The sequence below is a fragment of the Pneumocystis carinii genome (genome assembly GCF_001477545.1).
Source record: "Pneumocystis carinii B80 chromosome Unknown supercont1.10, whole genome shotgun sequence".
NCBI lineage: Eukaryota > Fungi > Ascomycota > Pneumocystomycetes > Pneumocystales > Pneumocystaceae > Pneumocystis > Pneumocystis carinii.
Genome location: NW_017264722.1, coordinates 225,462 through 244,512, shown reverse-complemented (window position 1 = coordinate 244,512; position 19,051 = coordinate 225,462). Strand labels below are relative to the sequence as shown.

Genomic DNA, 19,051 nt, shown 5'->3' with positions numbered 1-19,051 from the left:
AACGTCTAGTTTTCATCATTAGGTTTCCATTTTTAAAAAATCCAGGATTATGTATTTATTTTTCAGGGTTCCCTTTTGTGAAGCCATTTCATTCAGGCGTTTTATTTTCTTGACCCTTCAAACATGAATACTACCAAATGGGTTTCAATGTATCACTGGCCAATAGCTACTTACGCCGTGCAGGACATGCCTGACATAAAATGGACAATGCATGATACTCATCCAATATCATCAGCGTTTCAAGAGAACCCTCATCTACTTTCTATTCATGATACACATTTATATCATCCATGGACGCCAATTGCACATTCTACGTTAGGACAGAATATGGTAAATGCAGGAAGCAATCTAGGAGTTTATTCTCATCCTCCTGTTTATCCATATGGAGGGTTTTATGGTAATGAATGGAATACAATAAAAAAAGAGAAAAATGTAAGCAGTGGACCAATTCCAGCAAATCCATTGCGTATATATAAGGATTCAAAAGGAGTGGATTGGATTAGTTTTGCTTATAGCCGAGAAAGAGTTAGAACAGAGTATACAATCCGTGGAGATGTAGAAACGGTTGATTTAGATACTCTATCAGAGGAATTTAAACAACAAAATTGTGTAAGAAACACAATTTTTATTTTTTTGTATTATTATACAAGGCTAATTTATTATTTACAATAGATTTACCCACGTGCTCGTGTTCCACCAGAGCAATATACAGGAACTCGTCATAGATATGAGACAGAATGTAATTCTATTGGATGGGCACTTGCTAAATTAAATCCATCTCTTCGTAATAAACGAGGGTTAATTCAGCGTGCAGTGGATTCATGGCGTAATAAAGAGCCAAGTCTACGTAGTCGAAGGGTTAAAAGAATGGTTGCATTAAATAATCTTCATTGTATACGGGAGGCTCGTCATGTTCTTCATGGGTCAACTCAAGAATCTCCATTACCGCCGCAATTTCGGCAAGTTACACCGACAATTACGAACAGAGAGACTTCAGGAGCATTAGAAGATAAAGGGAAATCATTAAATGCAGATGTTAAAAAGCCAAAATATATTTTATTGGATGACATGAGAAAAAAAACCCGAGTAAGAATTCGTGTAGGGTTAGATGAGATAAATTTGGAAGAAATTCCGGATGCATTTCGACGAGATCATTGTGTATTTCCTCGTCGGTTTATTCCAATGCATTCTTCGACGGGAGAACCGGTAAATACATATGAACAAGAATTCCAAACAGAAGAAGCGAAAAAAGAAAAAATGCTGAATGAAATTGGCTGGAAACTTGCATGGTTAAATGTAAGATTATTTGAAAATCGTCCGAGTTTTTTGCAGCGGGCTGTAGATGCATATAGAAATAAAATTGAAATGATGACATGTGAGGAAAAATGGGCAACACGTAAAGGACGAAAAGCATGGTTTAATAAGTCATGTTCATGAAAATGGATAAAAGGGTTATGTTTTATTGATTTAAAAACGAAGGAACTCTATTTATTTAAAAATACTATATTTCTTTTTAAAAATTATCTCGGACCATTCATATAAACAAATATCACATTTTTAAATAATCATAAATAATTGATTTCCATAAAATAAAATACAGTTGCAGAATTATTGATAAAACATGAAAAATAACATAGTTTGGAAACATCATACGTTGATAGATTTATATAAAATTGTTGTAACATACTTAAACAGTTAGTTATAAAATCGAAATTATGCAATATTCTTACTTTATGTCGAAATCTTGTTGTTACACTCACAGCAAAAACACCATTACGGATTGAACTTGCCGCCAAATGATTTAAAACTACATGATTTGGATTTGGGAGAACACTTTGGTCATCCTTCATAGTCGAATTAGAATTTAAAATCACTTTTTCTAAATGAGGCGGAAGTGAAGGTGGTACACTCGTTTCTTGGAAAATTCGATATGTATTATTTTCTAATACTTCATCATATAGGGCTGGAATCCTATTTGTATAAGTTTCTACTGGCTTAGTAGCACGGTGTTCTACAATTAATAAAAAAAAAATATTAAAAAAAAAAGCAAATACCAGTTAAAGACGCTTGCTTATCAGCTTGAAACATAGATGACAAACATGCATCATTGACTTCTATATAATTAACAAGATTTCCAGAAGAATCTGTAGCTGTAGCTAATTCATCTGAACATTTCCATTCGTTATCAACTAAAAACTTGAATCTATGTGTTCCTTTTGGAAGATGAATCAACACCGTAAAATCATTTACGCTAAATTATCTAAATACAAATGCTTAGTTAGAATTATTAAAAATTTACCTCTTATTTAAAGGTATTTTCTTTCCCCAGCCCGTAAATGTTCCTGTCACATATACATTCTGATGATCACCTTTCCAATGTAAAAAAACAGGAATCGATTTTTCTAAAAAGATTTTAAATATAATACTTCATTAACATAACTAAAACAACCTCTATTCTGCTGCTTAAGTTCATGTTCAATATTTTCAGAAATAGGCGATATAATCGAACTATCTTGAACGGTATGTCCTTTATCCTCAATTCTAGATAAAAATCATTAATAAATAAATAAATCTATGTATTTATAAACATTGTCTTGTTTAAATCATTTAAAGAATCAAGATTAAGAGGTTCTCTATCAGTCTCTGAATTAACGCTAGATGATGACTCTTCTACATCTGAATTCCGGTTTTTTTGAGGAGTAATATCTTTCTTAAATAATTCCTCTGAAAAATTTTCATTTTTATCATTTAAACTGTGAAATAATGGGTCCTTAGCTGATCATAAAAAAACAAGTCAATATATACGTATTTTTAACGGGAAAAAAAGGGATAAATTCAAACCATGACTCAAATTCTCTTGGGAATAACTATTCCCCATGATTTAATAAAAATTTCCTTCAAAAAACCTCTTTAAATAGCTCTTTTTCTGCTCATCTAAAACCTGCAAAATTTCATGTCGTTGAGAGGCTCTGAGATCGACCACCTCGTTCCCTATAAAAACTTTACATAGTTAAGCTTTTTCTATAAAACATTGATCAGAACTTATTAATAATAATAAGAATGAAAAATAAAGCTTAGACATATAAATATATAAATATTTATATGTATTTATATTCCATCATCAAATGTACTTAAGATATATAGAAGGTTTAAATAGAGGCATTTGAATAGATATTTATGTTAGAATCAGATATATTATTCATATGAAATGTATTATTTAATTAGTTTTTTAAAATATTAAGATTTTGCTGTTTAATGTATATTTGTTAAAATCAATATAAAATCAAAAAAAGCATTATATCAATAATATAACTAGATATACTGGTTATGATCTTATAACTTATTTGAATGAGTTTTAAAAAATAAAGTTTTAAAGCTATTTTTAAGAACTATTTAAATTAAATATGATGAATATATGATTTTTGCTATTTTTAAATGATTTAGTTGAATATTTTTACAAAAAGAGATTAATATTAATTTAAAATATTAATGTAGCATCTAATGTATTTGAAATATCATGCACAAACTTTTATGAATATCTTAACCCAGCCACCCGTATAGATATACATGTTATCTAATCGTCTTTGAAAAGTTATTGATTAAAAAAAACAAAATCATCATGTCATATAAAGTAACAAGTTGTATATGTACTTATTTAATGTATACACTTCTGAATTGGAAGAGCAATACTGGTATCTTGAAAATAAATCCTATTCGTTGCCAGAAACGTTATCTCTTATCTATTTTATGAGTCCTATTTATGTATATTTAGGAATTGAAAATAATACAACACATTCAGAAATAGCCCATACACCTACTTGTAGAAGAAATATATCCTATGTTCAACAATTAGGCGCAGGTTGCCTTGTTGGGTTTTTATCAGGTGTTTTAGCTAAACACATAGGAAAATTTGCCATCATTCTATTCGTTGGTATTTATTTAATTTCATGGGTTTTCCCCTGATCTATTGCTTTGTCAATTACTTATCTATACTTAAAGACAGGGTCTTTTCGCCGCTTTACAAAGCCTTGGAACATGTTTCTATACTTATCTCATAGAATATGGCACAAAAAAACCAAAAGTATCAAAGAAATTGTCAATGAGCTTCTCTTTAAAAATATTGTTTTCAAAGTAGGTGATCTGTAATATTATATTTTAAAACTAACTTAAAGTCATCCTTTGCTGCAACATTTGGATTCGGTTTTTTGTATTCATAATATCCATTCATTTTTAAATAAAATAAAAATGTAGTTAGAATTTAACGACGTCTTGTTCCACCAAAACCTGTAGATCTTCTCATTTCATAATTAATTGTATTATCTCTTGTATCATTATCATGATGTATATATTCATTTTCCCAAAATCTGTTGCGATAAATAGGTTCATTAGGATATGTATAACGTTCTCTTGAACCACGCATCATATGACTTAGAATAGCTCCTCCTAAGAGACCACTCCAAAATCCTGGTGTCCATGGAGATCTAGATGATTGATAAGTTTTACCATGATATGGCCCTGAATAAGGTGGAGGTGATCCTCCCGGATAATCACCGCCACCACCACCAAACCAGTTCCCTGGATGCCTATTTTTTTACATTTATTTTTAAATTTTATATAAACTATATAGGTTTACCAATTTTGAAATACAGTTCTAGCCTTTTTCAATAATAAATAAAGAATATAAACAATTGAAAACGTTATCAAGTAGTGAAGAAACATATTAGCATAAGTGTACAAGTCTTTTTTTGTATCAAAAAAGAAATTTCTTTGTTTTTTATAATATATTTTCCCTTCTTCTGTCAAATGAAGTGTATATTCTACAAAACAGCTTCCTTTAAGAACGTATCTATCATCTGAACCACTATAGCCCTATAGAAAGACATTAAAAAGGATTTTGTGTATAAAAGCCACCTTTTACTTCACAAACAACATTTGTTCTTCCAAGTTTATAAAATGATGGCAAAATGGACTATTCCCTTAAGAAAAACATAGTCTTCATAAGATGTTAACTTACAGAACAGCTCCATTGAACATCTTCTGTATAATATTCACTTCCTATATTTCTACATTGAATCTCATTCAACTCATATAAACCCTTTTTAAGATAAGAAATTATCATTTTTTCATATAAAAAACCTTTGCATCACCTCCTACACATATCATCTGAGGAGAGGGCTTAAATCTCAAAGATTTTGTGTATTTTTCCTAAATTTTATTTATTCATATATAACTATGATAAGACAAAATACCTTATAAAATGTAAGTACTTGAATTTTAGAAAGCAAAATTCTATCAGTATATTGAAAACAGTCTACATAAACAAGAAACAAGAATATAAAAAGACTTTTCAACATATTTTTAAAGAGGGTAATATAATCACTAATAATTATAAGTCAAACGTATCTAATTTTTTTAAAAACAAATATATGAAAACCTAAAGCAAAACTAATTATTTAAATAAAACATCTCCCATGAAACCATATCTATGCAGAACCTAATCCTGCAATAGATAAATTTTTAACTTTTTGAAGTACATCATCAATTTTTTGATCTAAATCCCCAGTTGTATATTGATTTCGAACATTTGAAGCAAAATACTGTTGTACTTTTGACATGCGATCATATCTATTACCATTAAAAATTTGTATATATTTTTCAAATTAATTTTTTACCCATCATAACAAAATTGAAATTGTATTTTTACCAATGCTTCAAATGATGCATCCAAATATGGTACACGCAAATCAATAAAATATGGCAATTCCTTTAAAAGTTGTGAATTTAACGAGGTATATAATTCTTTTGCCTGTGCTGCTTCTTTTTCAACCTTTTTTCTCTATTAATATCTATTTTTTATGATTAAATTATTCTACCATAGGTAACTTCCTAATATCATCCGATGGCTTATCTGTTAAACGCTTAACCTTTGCGCGAACCGCATCATAATCAACCAATTTATGATTTCGCTTGGTAATCGCTGCGTTGATTTCTGGGAAATACGTACAAAACTTAGATATAGGATCCAATACAGTCAAACGATATATTTCGTCCTTTTAAAATAAATATATCCAATAATACTTATTTTTATCGATACTTACTAATTCTTTCATTGTTCTTGTATCAAAATCTTCCATTACTTGTTTATAATGTTTACTAGCACGATCCTTATGATATGAATTCGGATAAAACTCATCCATAGCTTCCACAATCCCAAGCTGAGATGCAACCATAGCTAAAAAACATAATTATCAAGCTTTAAACCCTCGTTTCAATATTATACATCTCAAAGAATCTAAATAATTCTTTGCTTCCCGTTGAAGCCGTAAAACCACCTGTTCCATTCTAAAAAAGATTAGACCCTTATTTAACCATTCTCTACACGTCATCTACGTATGAAAACGCCGTTCTTCCATATCAAAATCACGGTCCACCGTCTATTCATAAATATTACCAAAATCCCCTCAAAATACTCTAAAAAATATACTTTTTCAACATGTCCCGCCTTAATCATCATCTAAATACATAAGAACTACTCAATAATCTGATTTTTATGCAGTATTTCGTCCAATATATTCAAAGATACACTTGATCTCTGATAAATCTTTTCTAATTTTACTGCTTCATATATTAACAATTCTTACTTGAGTCCCTGCACGGTTAACCGCCTTCTTAAACCCGGACCTTAACATATTAACAACAATCTTAACAAATATTAAACAAATACCAGCTCATTTTTAATATTCAACTGTTATTCTTAAGGTTGAGGTTAAGAAATCTCGATATACAAGTTAAGAAGCTAATATAAACAAAAATAGATATATTAAACAAGAAAATCATAAGATAATATGAAAGAATATTCCAAATGTATAATTATAATTAAAAGAATAAAAAGTTAAATATAAAATGAATTGAGATGCAAGAAAAGCAAGATTGTTAAAAAAAAGAAATAATATAAGGGGATTTAAAAGCCTATTAAGAGTTAGATAGTGTATATAAAGAGTTAGAATAGAGATACCAAGTTGACCAGCTTTGCATAATAAAATTTGTTGTACCCATTCAGAACGAAGTATATACTTAGCGGTAATACGACGATCAGGAGAAGGATCCAAGATAGAATATATTACATTCTTACAGTTTGTCTATAAAAATGAGGAATGAAAATAGAAGAAAAAAAAAACACTTACTTCTAGCAAGGAGTCGATAGGCAGATAGCCGGAAGGTTTTTTTCTTTCTTGAAGATATTTTTTGTAAAATTCGTCTTCATTTTCTTTTGCAATACGCCATAAATGGCATCCGGTACGCATTGCCATGTAGATAACACCGGTTGCCCAGATATCAACGGCACAAGGATCGAATTCTTTATCAGTATATTCTTCAGGCGCAATATATGGGATAGAGCCACAAAGTCCACATGTTAAATGAGCCTTTTTTTCCCAAGCCATTTTAAAGCATTCGCCATTTCCAAAATCAGTAATCTTCAAAACACCGTTATGTGTTAAAAGAAGATTTTCTGGCTTCAAATCCCTAAAGTTAATGTAAATAAGAATAATAAGAATAATAATGATAAAAACCTATGTGCAACCCCCATTTCATGCATATATTCTACGCCTAGCATTAGCTGTTTAAAATAACAATTGGCTTCTATTATGTTGAGTTTTCCTGATGAAAAAATTAAAGAATATAAATCGCCGCCAGCACAAAATTCCATCACTTCACAATAATCACCCTTAGAATCTTGTATGAGATCAAGAGTATGAATGACATTAGGATGTCTCAATGTAGAGGAAATACAAAATTCAGATGTAAGACGTTTTGTATATCTTTTTGTAGATTCAGTAGGTCGTTTACGAAACTCCTTAACAGCATAAAACTGTTCAGCATATGCATTTTTCGGATCTACTTTATATGAAATACGTACAACACCAAAGGCACCTAATAAATTAATATATTTATTTTTGTAAAGAAAAAAAAAAACCTTTTCCTATAATTTCATGACAATGCCCATACTTTTCATACAAACTAGAGCCAGAATTCAAATGATTCTTTTCCTTCTTAGACGAATTTGACCTTTCTGGCTTCATTTTATCAATCCAACTATTAATAAAACCCGAATGATTTTGTGTAGAATTATCTAAAGCATATGCACGACTCTTCTTAATAATCCCAAACAAATCACGAAATACAAAACGAAACCTATGTCCTCGAAAAACCTTACGAAATGTATGAAAATGAGTACCATCTGAACAAAGTGTAAAGAAATCAGAAATATTTTCATTCTTATGATTAGATATTTGCGGTTTTTCATTACATCCATTTTTCCTTATATCCTGTTGCTTCAAAAACATATCAGAATCCTTATCCTTGATCTCAACCTTGTTTTTATCATTTTCTTTAGTCTTATGACCCTCTGTTTCCCGTTCAAAAGGCGAAAATATACGATGAAACTTCAAAGTTGCCTTTTTCAATTGTGCAGATACAAATGACGTCATACACACATCTCCTTTCATATTACCCTCATCCTGAGGCCCTTTCTTTTCATTTCTTTCCTCATAATCCCCTTTTATTTCCTCTTTATTCTCATTACATGAAACATGTGTTACTGACTCCAAAGAAACCTCCATAACCGGCAATAAACCCTCTTTTTTCTCCATAATTACCTTCTCCACTATTAAACTAGAGGATTCTTTGATCTTTCCTTCATTAAATTCCATTTTCTTATCCCCGTTTCTTATATTAACTCTTGTTTTCATAGAACCAACGCTTTATATATTAATTAACCTTATAAACTCTCCAAATCCCTCCAAAACTAAGTCCTTCCTCCTCTAAAAGACCTGTTCTAGGCCCTTATTCAGGCCATATTTTTGATCCAAACTTCTTAAAGTTTTTACACAAAAAATAGACGTTGAATGACCGTGTAAACCAAAAAAGTAAACTAAGTACGAAAAAGTAGCACCTGTAAATAATAAGAATAAGTTTAAATATATAACAAATACGTAGGATATTAGAAAATAGAAAACCAAGATTCAAGTAAATAATAATTTGAATGATTTGAAAGGGAATAAAGAAATGTTGTATAAAAACCATAGAAAGCTAATATGTAAATGAAAAGAAATACAGTAAAAAAAGGAATAAAGGATAGATCTGTATAAGATTAATAAGAAAGAAATTATTTTAGATAGTATAAATACCTAAATTAATTTTTTTTTTTTAAAAGTGAAGAAGAATCAAAGTTGCAAGTAGAATTTTGAGTAGAACCCAATATATTTTCTTCGTAAGTAATCAAAGGATCAAGACCGTCTTGAGTGATCCAATTGTGTTTCTTTGAATAGGTTAAAAAGAAGAAAAAAGTGAAAATAAATTAAAAAAATACACGTAAATCATGTAATTTAATCCTTTTTTCAGGAATTTTCTCAAGAATTTTTTGAAATAGATCTTTTAAAGAGGGTGCAACATATTGTGGAATTATTATTCTAAAATTATTAGAAATATAAGAAAAAAAAAGTAAAATACTCTTTAGTTTTAATCATATTATATAATTTTATAATATCTGAATCATAAAAGGGAAGACAACCAAATATTAAACACCAAAGAGTAATACCCATAGACCATATATCAGCAGCTTTACCAGAAACAATATTTCCATCAGAAAAACATAATTCCTATATATTAAGTTATAACAAAAAAAAAGAAAAATAAAGAATTTACAGGAGCCATAAATGCAGGTGTTCCTTTAATTTTTCTAAATGAATCATCTCTAGTAAACATTTTTGAAATACTGAAATCAGTTATTTTCAATGTCCCATCTTTGGATAATAACAAATTCTCAGGTTTAATATCACAATGACATATTCCATTTGCATGAACTGAAAAAAATACCAATAAAAAAAACATTCATTCAAATAAAAATAATACATACGATATTCAACACCTAACATCAAATCACGAAACCATTTTCGACATTCTGTTTCACTATACGGTGTAGCCGTTTTATTCATTCCCAAATCCATAAGTACTCCTTTTTCACACATTTCCAAAACTTTATTCATCATTTATAATCATATATAAATCTTCCATTTTACCTATATACAACGAATCTCCATTAGGATCATCTAAAGCATCAATCATATTAACTATATTCCTATGATTTATCTTTTTCATAATATCTATCTCCTTCCTAATATAGAAAAATGGATTATTCTCCTCATAATTATTTTTTATATGTCTGTATAACGAAATATCATTATTATATATAAATGAATCTGATTCACATCTAGAATGCGATAATCGTGAATTTCCATAAACCTTTCTCAATTGTACTTTAGAAAACTCCTTAATTGCCTACATTTCAATAAATCTTCTAACTATATATTAAATCATAATCTCTCCCACATATTCTTTCCCTGTTAACACATCAATACACCGATTTACCGATCCAAACGATCCATGACCAATCTCCTCCCTAATATCGTATTTACTGACCATTCTAGTACTATCATCGTCTCCAAAAAATACTTCCAATTCCTCCTATAATATTTCATATTTTCTATCCCATTTTTTCACCAAAAATAAACCTTTAAAAACGATTTAAAAGATCCAAACCCTCTCCATCCATCCCTCAATAATAATATATGTTCATCCGACGCTGAAGACGATCGTCTCCATGTCTTTTCTTTGCTTTTCTCCGATCCATTATTTGTCATCAAAAACCTCTCTAATTTCCCCATTTTTTAGCCTTTTTTCTCCAAAAAAAAACCTATACATACCTTAAAACACACACAATTACATATATATACTCAATTCCTCGATTTCTCCTCGTTTTATCCACTATAAGCCCTTCTTACTTATTTTTGACGTTGGCCTTCTGGACGCACTCCTACCCTCGACCTCCCCGATTACCTCAACCTACCTCCATATAAACCTACCTCCATATAAAACCACCCAATTCTCCACTAAAAGGCCTAATGACAATATATAAACTGCTTATTTTTAATAGAACCTGTAAGAAAGGAGTTTTTTACGTATTTTCTAATAGTTTTATAGGCAAATGTATTTATTATAAGGCATGGAACAAAGGATCAGCAGATAATATAGAAAATACAGAGATACCGCTAGTTGGAAGACGTAGAGATGTATTAAATATAGAAGATGAAGCTAAACTTTTATTTGGAGTGCTTTATTCGCTGCAAAAAATGAGTAAAAAGCTTGCAGGACCGTCGGTGGAGATTAGAGAATAATGAGTAATATATTGAGGAATAAATAGGGATGAAATATTTATATCGTATAAAACGCAAGAATATAAGCTTCATTATTATGAAACGGCAAGTCGTATACGATTTATATTAATAACGGATCCAAATTGTGGTAATTTGCTGTATGTTTTACAGCAGATCTATATAAGTTTATATGTGGAATATGTGGTCAAGAATCCGCTTGGAAATATGGAATGTCCGAAGGATGATGTGAATGTGGAGCTTTTTGAGCGAACATTAGATCAATTTATAAGGTCATTGAGGTAAAATTAGAAGAATATAGGGTTTAGTTAATGAAGAGCAGTGAATTCTAAGAATTGAGGGAAAAAAAGGGTATATATAGGTAAAGAATAGGTAGTTATAGATGTATGGAAGGAAAGGTGGGTTATTTGTGTATTTTTTAATGAGACGACATAATACGTTATATATATATGTCTAAATCAGCAAATTTTATATTACAGAAGGATTAGACTATTGAATGATATATATATGAATGAGTACAATATGAATGAGTGCAATATGAATGATATATATATGTGAATGGTTACATGACTATTTTTGCATGGAGATATTTACTATATTTTTCAACAAAAATGATTTAAAAGACTTTAAAATAGATAGGACATATGTATCAAATGGGTATCTTACATTATCATATGAAATTTATATGAAAGGTTTTACATATTAAATTTAATATGTAATATCTCTGGATTATATATATTTGAATTTCAGACAGACATATTTATCGATAAATTTGATAACTAAAAAGTGAACATTTGTATATGAGAATCTTTGGAATTAAGAGATACATTTGAACCATATATTATTAGTTTATCTATGACATTTCGACATCGTCCAAATATTCTTCTTTGTGGAACACCTGGTACAGGAAAAACAACACATGCACAACGACTTTGTAAACTTCATTCTCTTAATCATTTGTTAGTTGGAGATATTGTTCAAAAAAAGAATTGCCATGAAGGAAAAGATGAGTTTTGGGATGCTTATATTGTTGATGAAAAAAAAGTTTATATAAAGACTTTTATCAATTATTTTTTAATATTTTTTCTATAGCTTTTAGAACAATTAAAACTAGATATAATGTGTGGTGGAGTTGTGATTGATTGGCATACTTGTAGTCTTTTTCCTATAGATTGGATAGATCTAGTTGTAGTTTTACGTACAAATCATACAATACTTTGGGATCGTCTAGTTGAAAGGTAAATATAATGTTTATATATAATGTTAAAAATAATATATAAACAGAAAATATAGTCTTGAGAAAATACAAGAAAATAATCAAGCAGAAATCATGGAAGTTGTATTAGAAGAGGCTATTACATCATTTGGAGTAGAACGAGTGATAGTGTTAACAAGTGATACATTAGATCAAGTGGAAGAGAATATAAAACAAATTAGCACATGGATTCAACAGTGGAAACCACATAATTCTCAAAATAAACAATGAAAAACCGAGGATTTATTATTGTAGACAATTATATGAATTTGTTCAATAACAAAAAAACGCTTATCTTTACAATATTTCCTTTATACATCATTGTTGGCATGTTTCAAAAATTCGGAAAGCTTTGTTAAAGCTTTACTTCGATGACTGATCTTATGTTTCAATGTTTGATCCATTTCAGCATATCTAAAATATTACAACTGATTTCTCTATAACATACACCTTACGTTTGATCATAATCAAGTGGCTATTATGATTGGAAAGAATCAGATCAATCAAGGCCATTAAATGATTTATCATTACCTGAAAGATAGCATCCCTACAAATGATTAATTAATATAGATATACATTCAATATACCATCCAAACACAGTTGGACCACGAGCAGGTACAATAGTTCCCTAAAATGGATAAATAGGATTTATTTCGGTTTCAAAAATACCAATGTTTTTCCTTCAAAAATATGAACAGTATCTCCAGGACCTTTACAATATGCAAATAAGCATATAGCTTCTGCTGTTTTATCAGGAAAGGCTTCTAAAAGACGCACTAGTCCTTGTGTATTATCAGCTACCATTATTCCGGATATATAATTTATCTATCTATATATATACCATCTAATCCAACACTTGATAAAAACCATTTACTATATCAATTCGAAAAAAAACAAGATCTTCATCTAACACTTACATATATGGTCCAGGAAGTCCATTAAATGATGTAAAAAAAAGGCTAGTGTCCTCAATAATTACCGGTTTTTTAACCTGATAGGATATTAAGGTAATTATTATTATTATTTTTTAAAATATACAATATCCACAGCCTTTTTACATTTATCTAATACTATTTCATGTATTTCTCCTTGTATTTCTGGCACTTTAACAAATTAATATTTTCAAGCTTATTTTATAAAAATATACAATCTAAAGAAACATGAGTTAATTTTACAGTTGTTCCAAGAATTTCTTTAATTTCTTTAAGCTTTTTTATATTTCCTGTAACAATAGCTGTATAAATCAAAATTTGACTCATACAAATATATATTTCTACTATTTTTACCTAATTCTTGCATTTTTTAACCATTACTAAACTATATTGACAGTAAAATTACATACAAAACTCTTATATATTATAAAAAAATACATATTATATAAAAATAACTATAAAGTTAAAGATTAAGCTATTAAACATGTTTTATAAATAAACCATATTTTTAAAGAATAAAAATACGTATTTCATAAAAGATATTAAAATGTATTCGCTTTATAAAAAAATTGTATTTAAGAGAGATCTTTTTGACAAATTTTGTTATTAGGTAAATCTTTAACAAAAGGAATAAAAGTTTTCCCTCCCATATAAACTTGTAAAGGTTCAGGAATATTTATGCCCTATAAAACATTAATCAATAATAAAAAATAAATACATAAATTACATCTGAAGTTTGAAAATTTTCCAATATACAACATAATGCTCTTGTAACTGCACATAAAGTAGAATTTAAACAATGTACATATTTCTTTTCTTTGTCTCCTGAACGTTTAGTTCCATATCGAATTTCAAGACTTCTAGATTGATAATCTGTGCAATTGGAACAACTCACTAATTCCTTATATTCACCTTGAAATGGAAACCATGCTTCCAGATCATATTTTTTTGATGCAGCATTATTTAAAGCACCAGAAACAATGGAAACAATTCTATAAGGAATATTCAAAGATTTATAAAATTCCTCTGCAATATTGATCATCTCTTCAAATAAAACCCAAGAAGATTCTGGAGAAGTAATCAAAAATTGTTCAACCTAAATTTTATTAATTAAAAAATAATAATAAAGAAAAATACCTTTTCAAATTGATGAACTCTAAAGATTCCCCATGTATCCTTTCCATGAGCACCTGATTCTCTCCTATAACATGTACTAATCCCCGCATATCTTACAAAATAAACACCAATCTATATTTTACAATAAAAATTTCACCTTATTGGAAGTCTATCAGATGTATCCTCAAACCATTCTCCAGAATGAAATGCAGAAATAGGTTGTTCAGATGTCGCAATAAGATATTTTTCATCATTCCCATCTAACACCTAAAAATAAACAAAATTCCTTACAAAAAAAACATATACTTTATAAAGCTGCTCATCAAAATCACATAGCTCTGCCGTCTTAGCCATTATATCCTTATTCATCATCTGCGGCGTCTGTAAAACTGTATATCCCCGCTCTATAAGAAAATTTAATGAATAATTAATCAATGCCTGACTAAGAAGCACTCCATATCCCTTCAGAAAATACCCACGATGTCCCACCACTTTAACTCCTCTTTCAGGGTCATATCCATCCAATCTCATCAAAACTTCATGGTGAGATAATGATTTCCTCTCAACAGTACCCTCAAGTCCCCATACACGAATCACCTCATTATCCTCCTTATATACTTCCATTTTAAATACAGATACAATTAATAAGATTCACCTCGCTTTGACTCTCAGGAACAGAGTCATGTACTATATTCCCAACTGTATTCAGCTTTTGCCATAAAATACACCGTTTTTCCGCCTCCAATGCCTCCAAATGCTTCCTCTTCTCTTCAATATCCTTCTTCTTCAATATTAGACATGATATATCCTCTTTTAACTGCAAATCTTAATCGACTTCATTATTAACACCCAAAAACCTTAATTTTTGACGATATTTCTTTCTGTAAAAGGTTCATATCCCTATTAACCGCATCCAGATTAAATCTCTCTATAAAAAACCCATATTTAGCCTATTAAACCCGGGAAAAAGGCCCTTCCTATACCTATTGTCCACTCCTTATATAAAATAATAATATGATCCACAATTTCAACGGATTTTCCTCGTTTTTTTTCGGAATTTTTGATAACCCAGGGTTCTCCGCCCTTCTCAAGAAGAAAATAATGAATATCAAGCATGTTTTCTGCCAAATTTAGGCCTCAATGGGGATTTTAAAATTTTTACTTTTTATTGTCGTCCTGACCTAGCAACCCGTTGCTAGGTCAGGACGACCTAATATTAGAGGGAAATATGGGAGATACAAAAGGGATTCATTTCCACCCACCGTCCAAGGTAAGAGGTATTTACGTATATAAATGACTAATATTATAAGTTTTATAGGGCAGTTTCTCAGTTACTGGGCGCATCTATGTGGTTTTTTATGTTTTATAGGATGAAAAAAGATGGACCAATTATTCTGGTAAAAAGGGCAATTTTCGGGGTTATAAGTATTTAACAGTGAATTAGGGACTGAAACATCCCTGGGAAGTATTTTTTTTCCGGCAGAATTGGCCAAAAAATGCTGATTTACTTGAAAGAATCATGAAACACAAGAAAAACATTGAAAATAGAGAGAAAAGCGGTATATATGGGAAGAATGGAGTGGAATATGTAAGGGAGAAGTTAATTGAGGGGTATTTTGTTTTTTCTGGTTGATTTCTATGGAGAAAATTAAGTAGTAGTAAAAAACAGTAAATTATAAGTTAATGGCTAATAAATATATATTTTAGAAAGATATAGATTAAGGAGATGTGAAACGGATGTTATTTCTATTAAAAAAGGATACTTAATAAATTTAATGTTAAAAAAAAAGGATTTCTTTAAAAAAAAAAGTAAAAGCAGGGTTATTTTTAAACAAAAGGTTAATAAACAATAGTTTTAGTCGAAAAAATAAAGTCAAGAATAAATAGTTTAATAGGCTACAAATAGATAAACCATTTGTTCGAAATGTATGATGAACGATATAAAATTAAAAAAATTATAATAAGCTTTTTAGAATTGGATAAAGACAAAGAGCGATATTAGAAACATTTTCTAAGAGAAAATCTAAATATTTCAGTTTTTTATTTATTGAAATCACAACAATATTATATTTTTTAGTGATTCCAACAATTTCTATAATATTTCCTCAAAAATAAATGATTTAGATATTTCCAAAGTCAAAATTATGTCAAATCAAGATATAGATTGCAGAAAGAATCAAGATTTCTTGAAAAATGAACATTTAAACTCTTTTAATAATTCAAATATATCTGAAAAAAAAAATACACAAATCGTTAATTTAGAAGCACATTCTGAAGAAGATATTGAATATTTATTAGAGAAAGCTCAAGAGAATCTTGAAAGACTTTCAAAAGAAGTACCTGTTTCTGAAAAAACAAAAGATTTTAAAGATATTCGAAATAGGTAAAAAAAATTAATAATATTAAATCAAATTTAGTAAAATGTAGTATTACTGCATTATCAAATCATCAAAATATTGAACCTAAATATATATCAACAGTTGGAAATGTTAGTTCATTAAATTCACTGGTTTTTGAAAAAAGTTATAAAGTGATCTATGATGATGTAAATCATGTAATTGAGCATGAGGAATTATTAAGTAGAAAAGAAAAACGTAAGGTAAATTAATTATTATTGGTTTTAATTTAATATGGAATAATATGATGAAAAATAAATTTTGAAGCGAATATTTCAAATTATTATTATTAATTATTTGTTTGCGATGTAGAATAAACTTTTTAGTCATAGTTACACTGACATTTTTATATTTATTTTATAGTTTAATATTTTTTTTTATAGTAGAAACTAACGTTTATCAGAAACAGGAAGAAACAGCAGGAAAAGATTGGTTTTATATGCCTAAACCTGAATTGACGCAATCTTTAAAAACACAATTGCAAATATTAAAAATAAGGAATGTTCTAGATCCAAAGAGACATTATAAAAAAGATAATTCTAAAAAACCTCCAAAATACTTTCAAATAGGAACAACAATTGATGATGTTTTAAATACACCTATGGAGGATTTTTCTAAGAAGAAAACTAATTCCATTTTGGATGAAATTTTAGAAGATCAGGATAAACGGCAATATTTTAAGAGGAAATATCAAGAAATTCAAGAAATTAAAACATCAGGTAAAAAGGCTTATTATAAGAAACTAAAAGAAAGGAGAAAACCTTTTTTTTAATAAATTTATTCATAATATTTGGACAAATATAAACTCAAATTTTAAAATCACAAATTATCAGAAAATCATCATCAATAAAAGATTCATAAAAACAACAATCAATTTTTTACATCTTAATCTATAATTCTATAAAAAACAAACAATTCAATAAAGCATTAATCTTGAAAAAAAAATAAAAACTTAAATTATTCAAAAAATTTTATTAAAAAAGGTTCTATAAATAAAAATAAACAAAACCTTTATATCATTGAGAATGAGGATGCAATTCTGAATCAAGAGCAGCAGTCACTTCTTCCTTAACCTCTGACACATTAAGTGTCGTTGCCGGCGTTGGTGTTGGTGTCGGTGCCCCCGTTGATACCAGTGTCGTTGTAGAAGTCGCTTTTGAACAATACTTTATAAAAATCGGATGAAAAAACGTCCAATATATAGTTTGTGCACCATTAAACTGAGGAAGTGATAAATAAAGAATAAAAATCGACTTGAAAAAATAATAAAACGCTACCAATATTTCATCTTTCTTAATCATATAAAACTATTCTCTCTTACGAAGCCAATAAAGCAATGATTGCTCATAATGCTCTATTAAAATCAAAAATCCATAGATAACCCTATCATTTTTCAAATCAACCCTATCCCTAACCCTATCCCTAACCCTAGTCTTACCAGTATGAAAGCCATTGTATATTGTTAGCCTTATTCGAGGATTCAATAGCCAAGACTGAATAATACATAGGAATTATGCAACCTAATATATTGGATAAAAAACGACCGCCAACATTAATAAAAATAAGGAAAAAATAAAGTCCTATTACAGCACCAACCGCATAAACCTATTTGATCTAAATATAACCAAATAAAAATATAAAAATAAACTTTTTTAATGCCCCATTGTCGTTCAAACTGATTTAAATATGAATATTGACTTAGCTATTATTATTTATTATTAATTATGTATAAAGATGTCAATGTAAAGCCTACTTCTTTGTCTAATCTTGAGACGTGAGCTTGAAGTTTGTCTTGAAACGACATTTAAAAGACGGACAATTTCCGGAGGAAGAGAGACATTTAACACAACCCTAACCCTAAGCAGGACTTTTAGGAGGAGTTTTATTAGGGGGAGCTTAATTAGGAGTTTAAACAGGCGTTTAATCAGGCGTTTAAATAGGTGTTTGATTAGGTGTTTAATTAGGAGTTTGATTAGGAGTTTGATTACAACCCTAACTCTATAATTGTAACCCTATAACCACAACCCTAACCCTCAGCACGAACCCTAAGCACTAGCACCACCCCAACCCTAGCTACAACCCTAACACTAGCTCTAACTTTATAGATATCACTAATAATAA

General features: G+C 29.2%; 14 protein-coding genes across 14 annotated transcripts; 6 read left to right on the top strand and 8 right to left on the bottom strand.

Moving 5' to 3' along the window:
- The first annotated feature begins 161 nt into the window (after positions 1–161).
- T552_02349 (hypothetical protein) lies at positions 162–1,481 on the top strand. The gene is made up of 2 exons (XM_018370894.1): positions 162–609; positions 673–1,481. The coding sequence occupies exons 1-2, from the start codon at positions 187–189 to the stop codon at positions 1,435–1,437; spliced, it is 1,188 nt and encodes a 395-aa protein (XP_018225412.1). The 5' UTR covers positions 162–186; the 3' UTR covers positions 1,438–1,481.
- A 122-nt stretch (positions 1,482–1,603) lies between these two features.
- T552_02348 (hypothetical protein) lies at positions 1,604–2,924 on the bottom strand. The gene is made up of 7 exons (XM_018370893.1): positions 2,842–2,924; positions 2,589–2,775; positions 2,450–2,541; positions 2,300–2,402; positions 2,055–2,251; positions 1,731–2,011; positions 1,604–1,686 (listed from the first exon to the last, which is right to left on the bottom strand). Exons 1-7 carry the CDS (start codon positions 2,876–2,878, stop codon positions 1,648–1,650), a joined length of 936 nt encoding a protein of 311 aa, XP_018225411.1. The 5' UTR covers positions 2,879–2,924; the 3' UTR covers positions 1,604–1,647.
- A 721-nt stretch (positions 2,925–3,645) lies between these two features.
- T552_02347 (hypothetical protein) lies at positions 3,646–4,135 on the top strand (the record flags this gene model as incomplete). Its single annotated transcript, XM_018370892.1, has 2 exons — positions 3,646–3,951; positions 4,004–4,135. 2 exons carry the CDS (start codon positions 3,646–3,648, stop codon positions 4,133–4,135), a joined length of 438 nt encoding a protein of 145 aa, XP_018225410.1.
- A 123-nt stretch (positions 4,136–4,258) lies between these two features.
- Positions 4,259–5,354, bottom strand: T552_02346 (hypothetical protein; the record flags this gene model as incomplete). Its single annotated transcript, XM_018370891.1, has 6 exons — positions 4,259–4,583; positions 4,634–4,869; positions 4,919–4,969; positions 5,015–5,095; positions 5,137–5,205; positions 5,250–5,354. 6 exons carry the CDS (start codon positions 5,352–5,354, stop codon positions 4,259–4,261), a joined length of 867 nt encoding a protein of 288 aa, XP_018225409.1.
- Positions 5,355–5,437: 83 nt separating this feature from the next.
- Positions 5,438–6,682, bottom strand: T552_02345 (hypothetical protein). The gene is made up of 8 exons (XM_018370890.1): positions 6,642–6,682; positions 6,485–6,514; positions 6,391–6,434; positions 6,281–6,342; positions 6,099–6,232; positions 5,874–6,050; positions 5,673–5,827; positions 5,438–5,625 (listed from the first exon to the last, which is right to left on the bottom strand). Exons 2-8 carry the CDS (start codon positions 6,512–6,514, stop codon positions 5,484–5,486), a joined length of 744 nt encoding a protein of 247 aa, XP_018225408.1. The 5' UTR covers positions 6,642–6,682; the 3' UTR covers positions 5,438–5,483.
- Positions 6,683–6,915: 233 nt separating this feature from the next.
- On the bottom strand, positions 6,916–8,757 carry T552_02344 (hypothetical protein). The gene is made up of 5 exons (XM_018370889.1): positions 7,976–8,757; positions 7,572–7,932; positions 7,185–7,524; positions 7,016–7,139; positions 6,916–6,969 (listed from the first exon to the last, which is right to left on the bottom strand). Exons 1-5 carry the CDS (start codon positions 8,748–8,750, stop codon positions 6,962–6,964), a joined length of 1,608 nt encoding a protein of 535 aa, XP_018225407.1. The 5' UTR covers positions 8,751–8,757; the 3' UTR covers positions 6,916–6,961.
- Positions 8,758–9,100: 343 nt separating this feature from the next.
- Positions 9,101–10,811, bottom strand: T552_02343 (hypothetical protein). Its single transcript, XM_018370888.1, has 10 exons — positions 10,764–10,811; positions 10,572–10,711; positions 10,390–10,524; positions 10,080–10,338; positions 9,917–10,036; positions 9,706–9,863; positions 9,511–9,659; positions 9,371–9,470; positions 9,189–9,319; positions 9,101–9,141 (listed from the first exon to the last, which is right to left on the bottom strand). Exons 2-9 carry the CDS (start codon positions 10,698–10,700, stop codon positions 9,194–9,196), a joined length of 1,176 nt encoding a protein of 391 aa, XP_018225406.1. The 5' UTR covers positions 10,701–10,711; positions 10,764–10,811; the 3' UTR covers positions 9,101–9,141; positions 9,189–9,193.
- A 104-nt stretch (positions 10,812–10,915) lies between these two features.
- On the top strand, positions 10,916–11,599 carry T552_02342 (hypothetical protein). The gene is made up of 4 exons (XM_018370887.1): positions 10,916–10,998; positions 11,041–11,212; positions 11,261–11,512; positions 11,554–11,599. The coding sequence occupies exons 1-4, from the start codon at positions 10,962–10,964 to the stop codon at positions 11,561–11,563; spliced, it is 471 nt and encodes a 156-aa protein (XP_018225405.1). The 5' UTR covers positions 10,916–10,961; the 3' UTR covers positions 11,564–11,599.
- A 487-nt stretch (positions 11,600–12,086) lies between these two features.
- T552_02341 (hypothetical protein) lies at positions 12,087–12,717 on the top strand (the record flags this gene model as incomplete). Its single annotated transcript, XM_018370886.1, has 3 exons — positions 12,087–12,275; positions 12,324–12,469; positions 12,516–12,717. The coding sequence occupies 3 exons, from the start codon at positions 12,087–12,089 to the stop codon at positions 12,715–12,717; spliced, it is 537 nt and encodes a 178-aa protein (XP_018225404.1).
- Positions 12,718–12,797: 80 nt separating this feature from the next.
- Positions 12,798–13,791, bottom strand: T552_02340 (RdgB/HAM1 family non-canonical purine NTP pyrophosphatase; the record flags this gene model as incomplete). Its single annotated transcript, XM_018370885.1, has 9 exons — positions 13,634–13,791; positions 13,525–13,589; positions 13,404–13,477; positions 13,328–13,359; positions 13,156–13,268; positions 13,074–13,114; positions 13,018–13,033; positions 12,942–12,961; positions 12,798–12,900 (listed from the first exon to the last, which is right to left on the bottom strand). The coding sequence occupies exons 1-9, from the start codon at positions 13,743–13,745 to the stop codon at positions 12,798–12,800; spliced, it is 576 nt and encodes a 191-aa protein (XP_018225403.1). The 5' UTR covers positions 13,746–13,791.
- Positions 13,792–13,952: 161 nt separating this feature from the next.
- T552_02339 (serine-tRNA ligase) lies at positions 13,953–15,696 on the bottom strand. The gene is made up of 8 exons (XM_018370884.1): positions 15,518–15,696; positions 15,392–15,462; positions 15,190–15,351; positions 14,841–15,143; positions 14,692–14,801; positions 14,556–14,646; positions 14,146–14,514; positions 13,953–14,101 (listed from the first exon to the last, which is right to left on the bottom strand). The coding sequence occupies exons 1-8, from the start codon at positions 15,648–15,650 to the stop codon at positions 13,994–13,996; spliced, it is 1,347 nt and encodes a 448-aa protein (XP_018225402.1). The 5' UTR covers positions 15,651–15,696; the 3' UTR covers positions 13,953–13,993.
- A 66-nt stretch (positions 15,697–15,762) lies between these two features.
- On the top strand, positions 15,763–16,261 carry T552_02338 (hypothetical protein; the record flags this gene model as incomplete). The annotated part of the gene is made up of 4 exons (XM_018370883.1): positions 15,763–15,804; positions 15,845–15,931; positions 15,979–16,192; positions 16,242–16,261. 3 exons carry the CDS (start codon positions 15,763–15,765, stop codon positions 16,165–16,167), a joined length of 318 nt encoding a protein of 105 aa, XP_018225401.1. The 3' UTR covers positions 16,168–16,192; positions 16,242–16,261.
- Positions 16,262–16,632: 371 nt separating this feature from the next.
- Positions 16,633–17,756, top strand: T552_02337 (hypothetical protein). The gene is made up of 3 exons (XM_018370882.1): positions 16,633–16,917; positions 16,962–17,133; positions 17,334–17,756. Exons 1-3 carry the CDS (start codon positions 16,679–16,681, stop codon positions 17,700–17,702), a joined length of 780 nt encoding a protein of 259 aa, XP_018225400.1. The 5' UTR covers positions 16,633–16,678; the 3' UTR covers positions 17,703–17,756.
- Positions 17,757–17,904: 148 nt separating this feature from the next.
- Positions 17,905–18,780, bottom strand: T552_02336 (hypothetical protein). Its single transcript, XM_018370881.1, has 5 exons — positions 18,684–18,780; positions 18,579–18,632; positions 18,369–18,535; positions 18,252–18,313; positions 17,905–18,203 (listed from the first exon to the last, which is right to left on the bottom strand). The coding sequence occupies exons 1-5, from the start codon at positions 18,732–18,734 to the stop codon at positions 17,947–17,949; spliced, it is 591 nt and encodes a 196-aa protein (XP_018225399.1). The 5' UTR covers positions 18,735–18,780; the 3' UTR covers positions 17,905–17,946.
- Between the last annotated feature and the right edge of the window lie 271 nt (positions 18,781–19,051).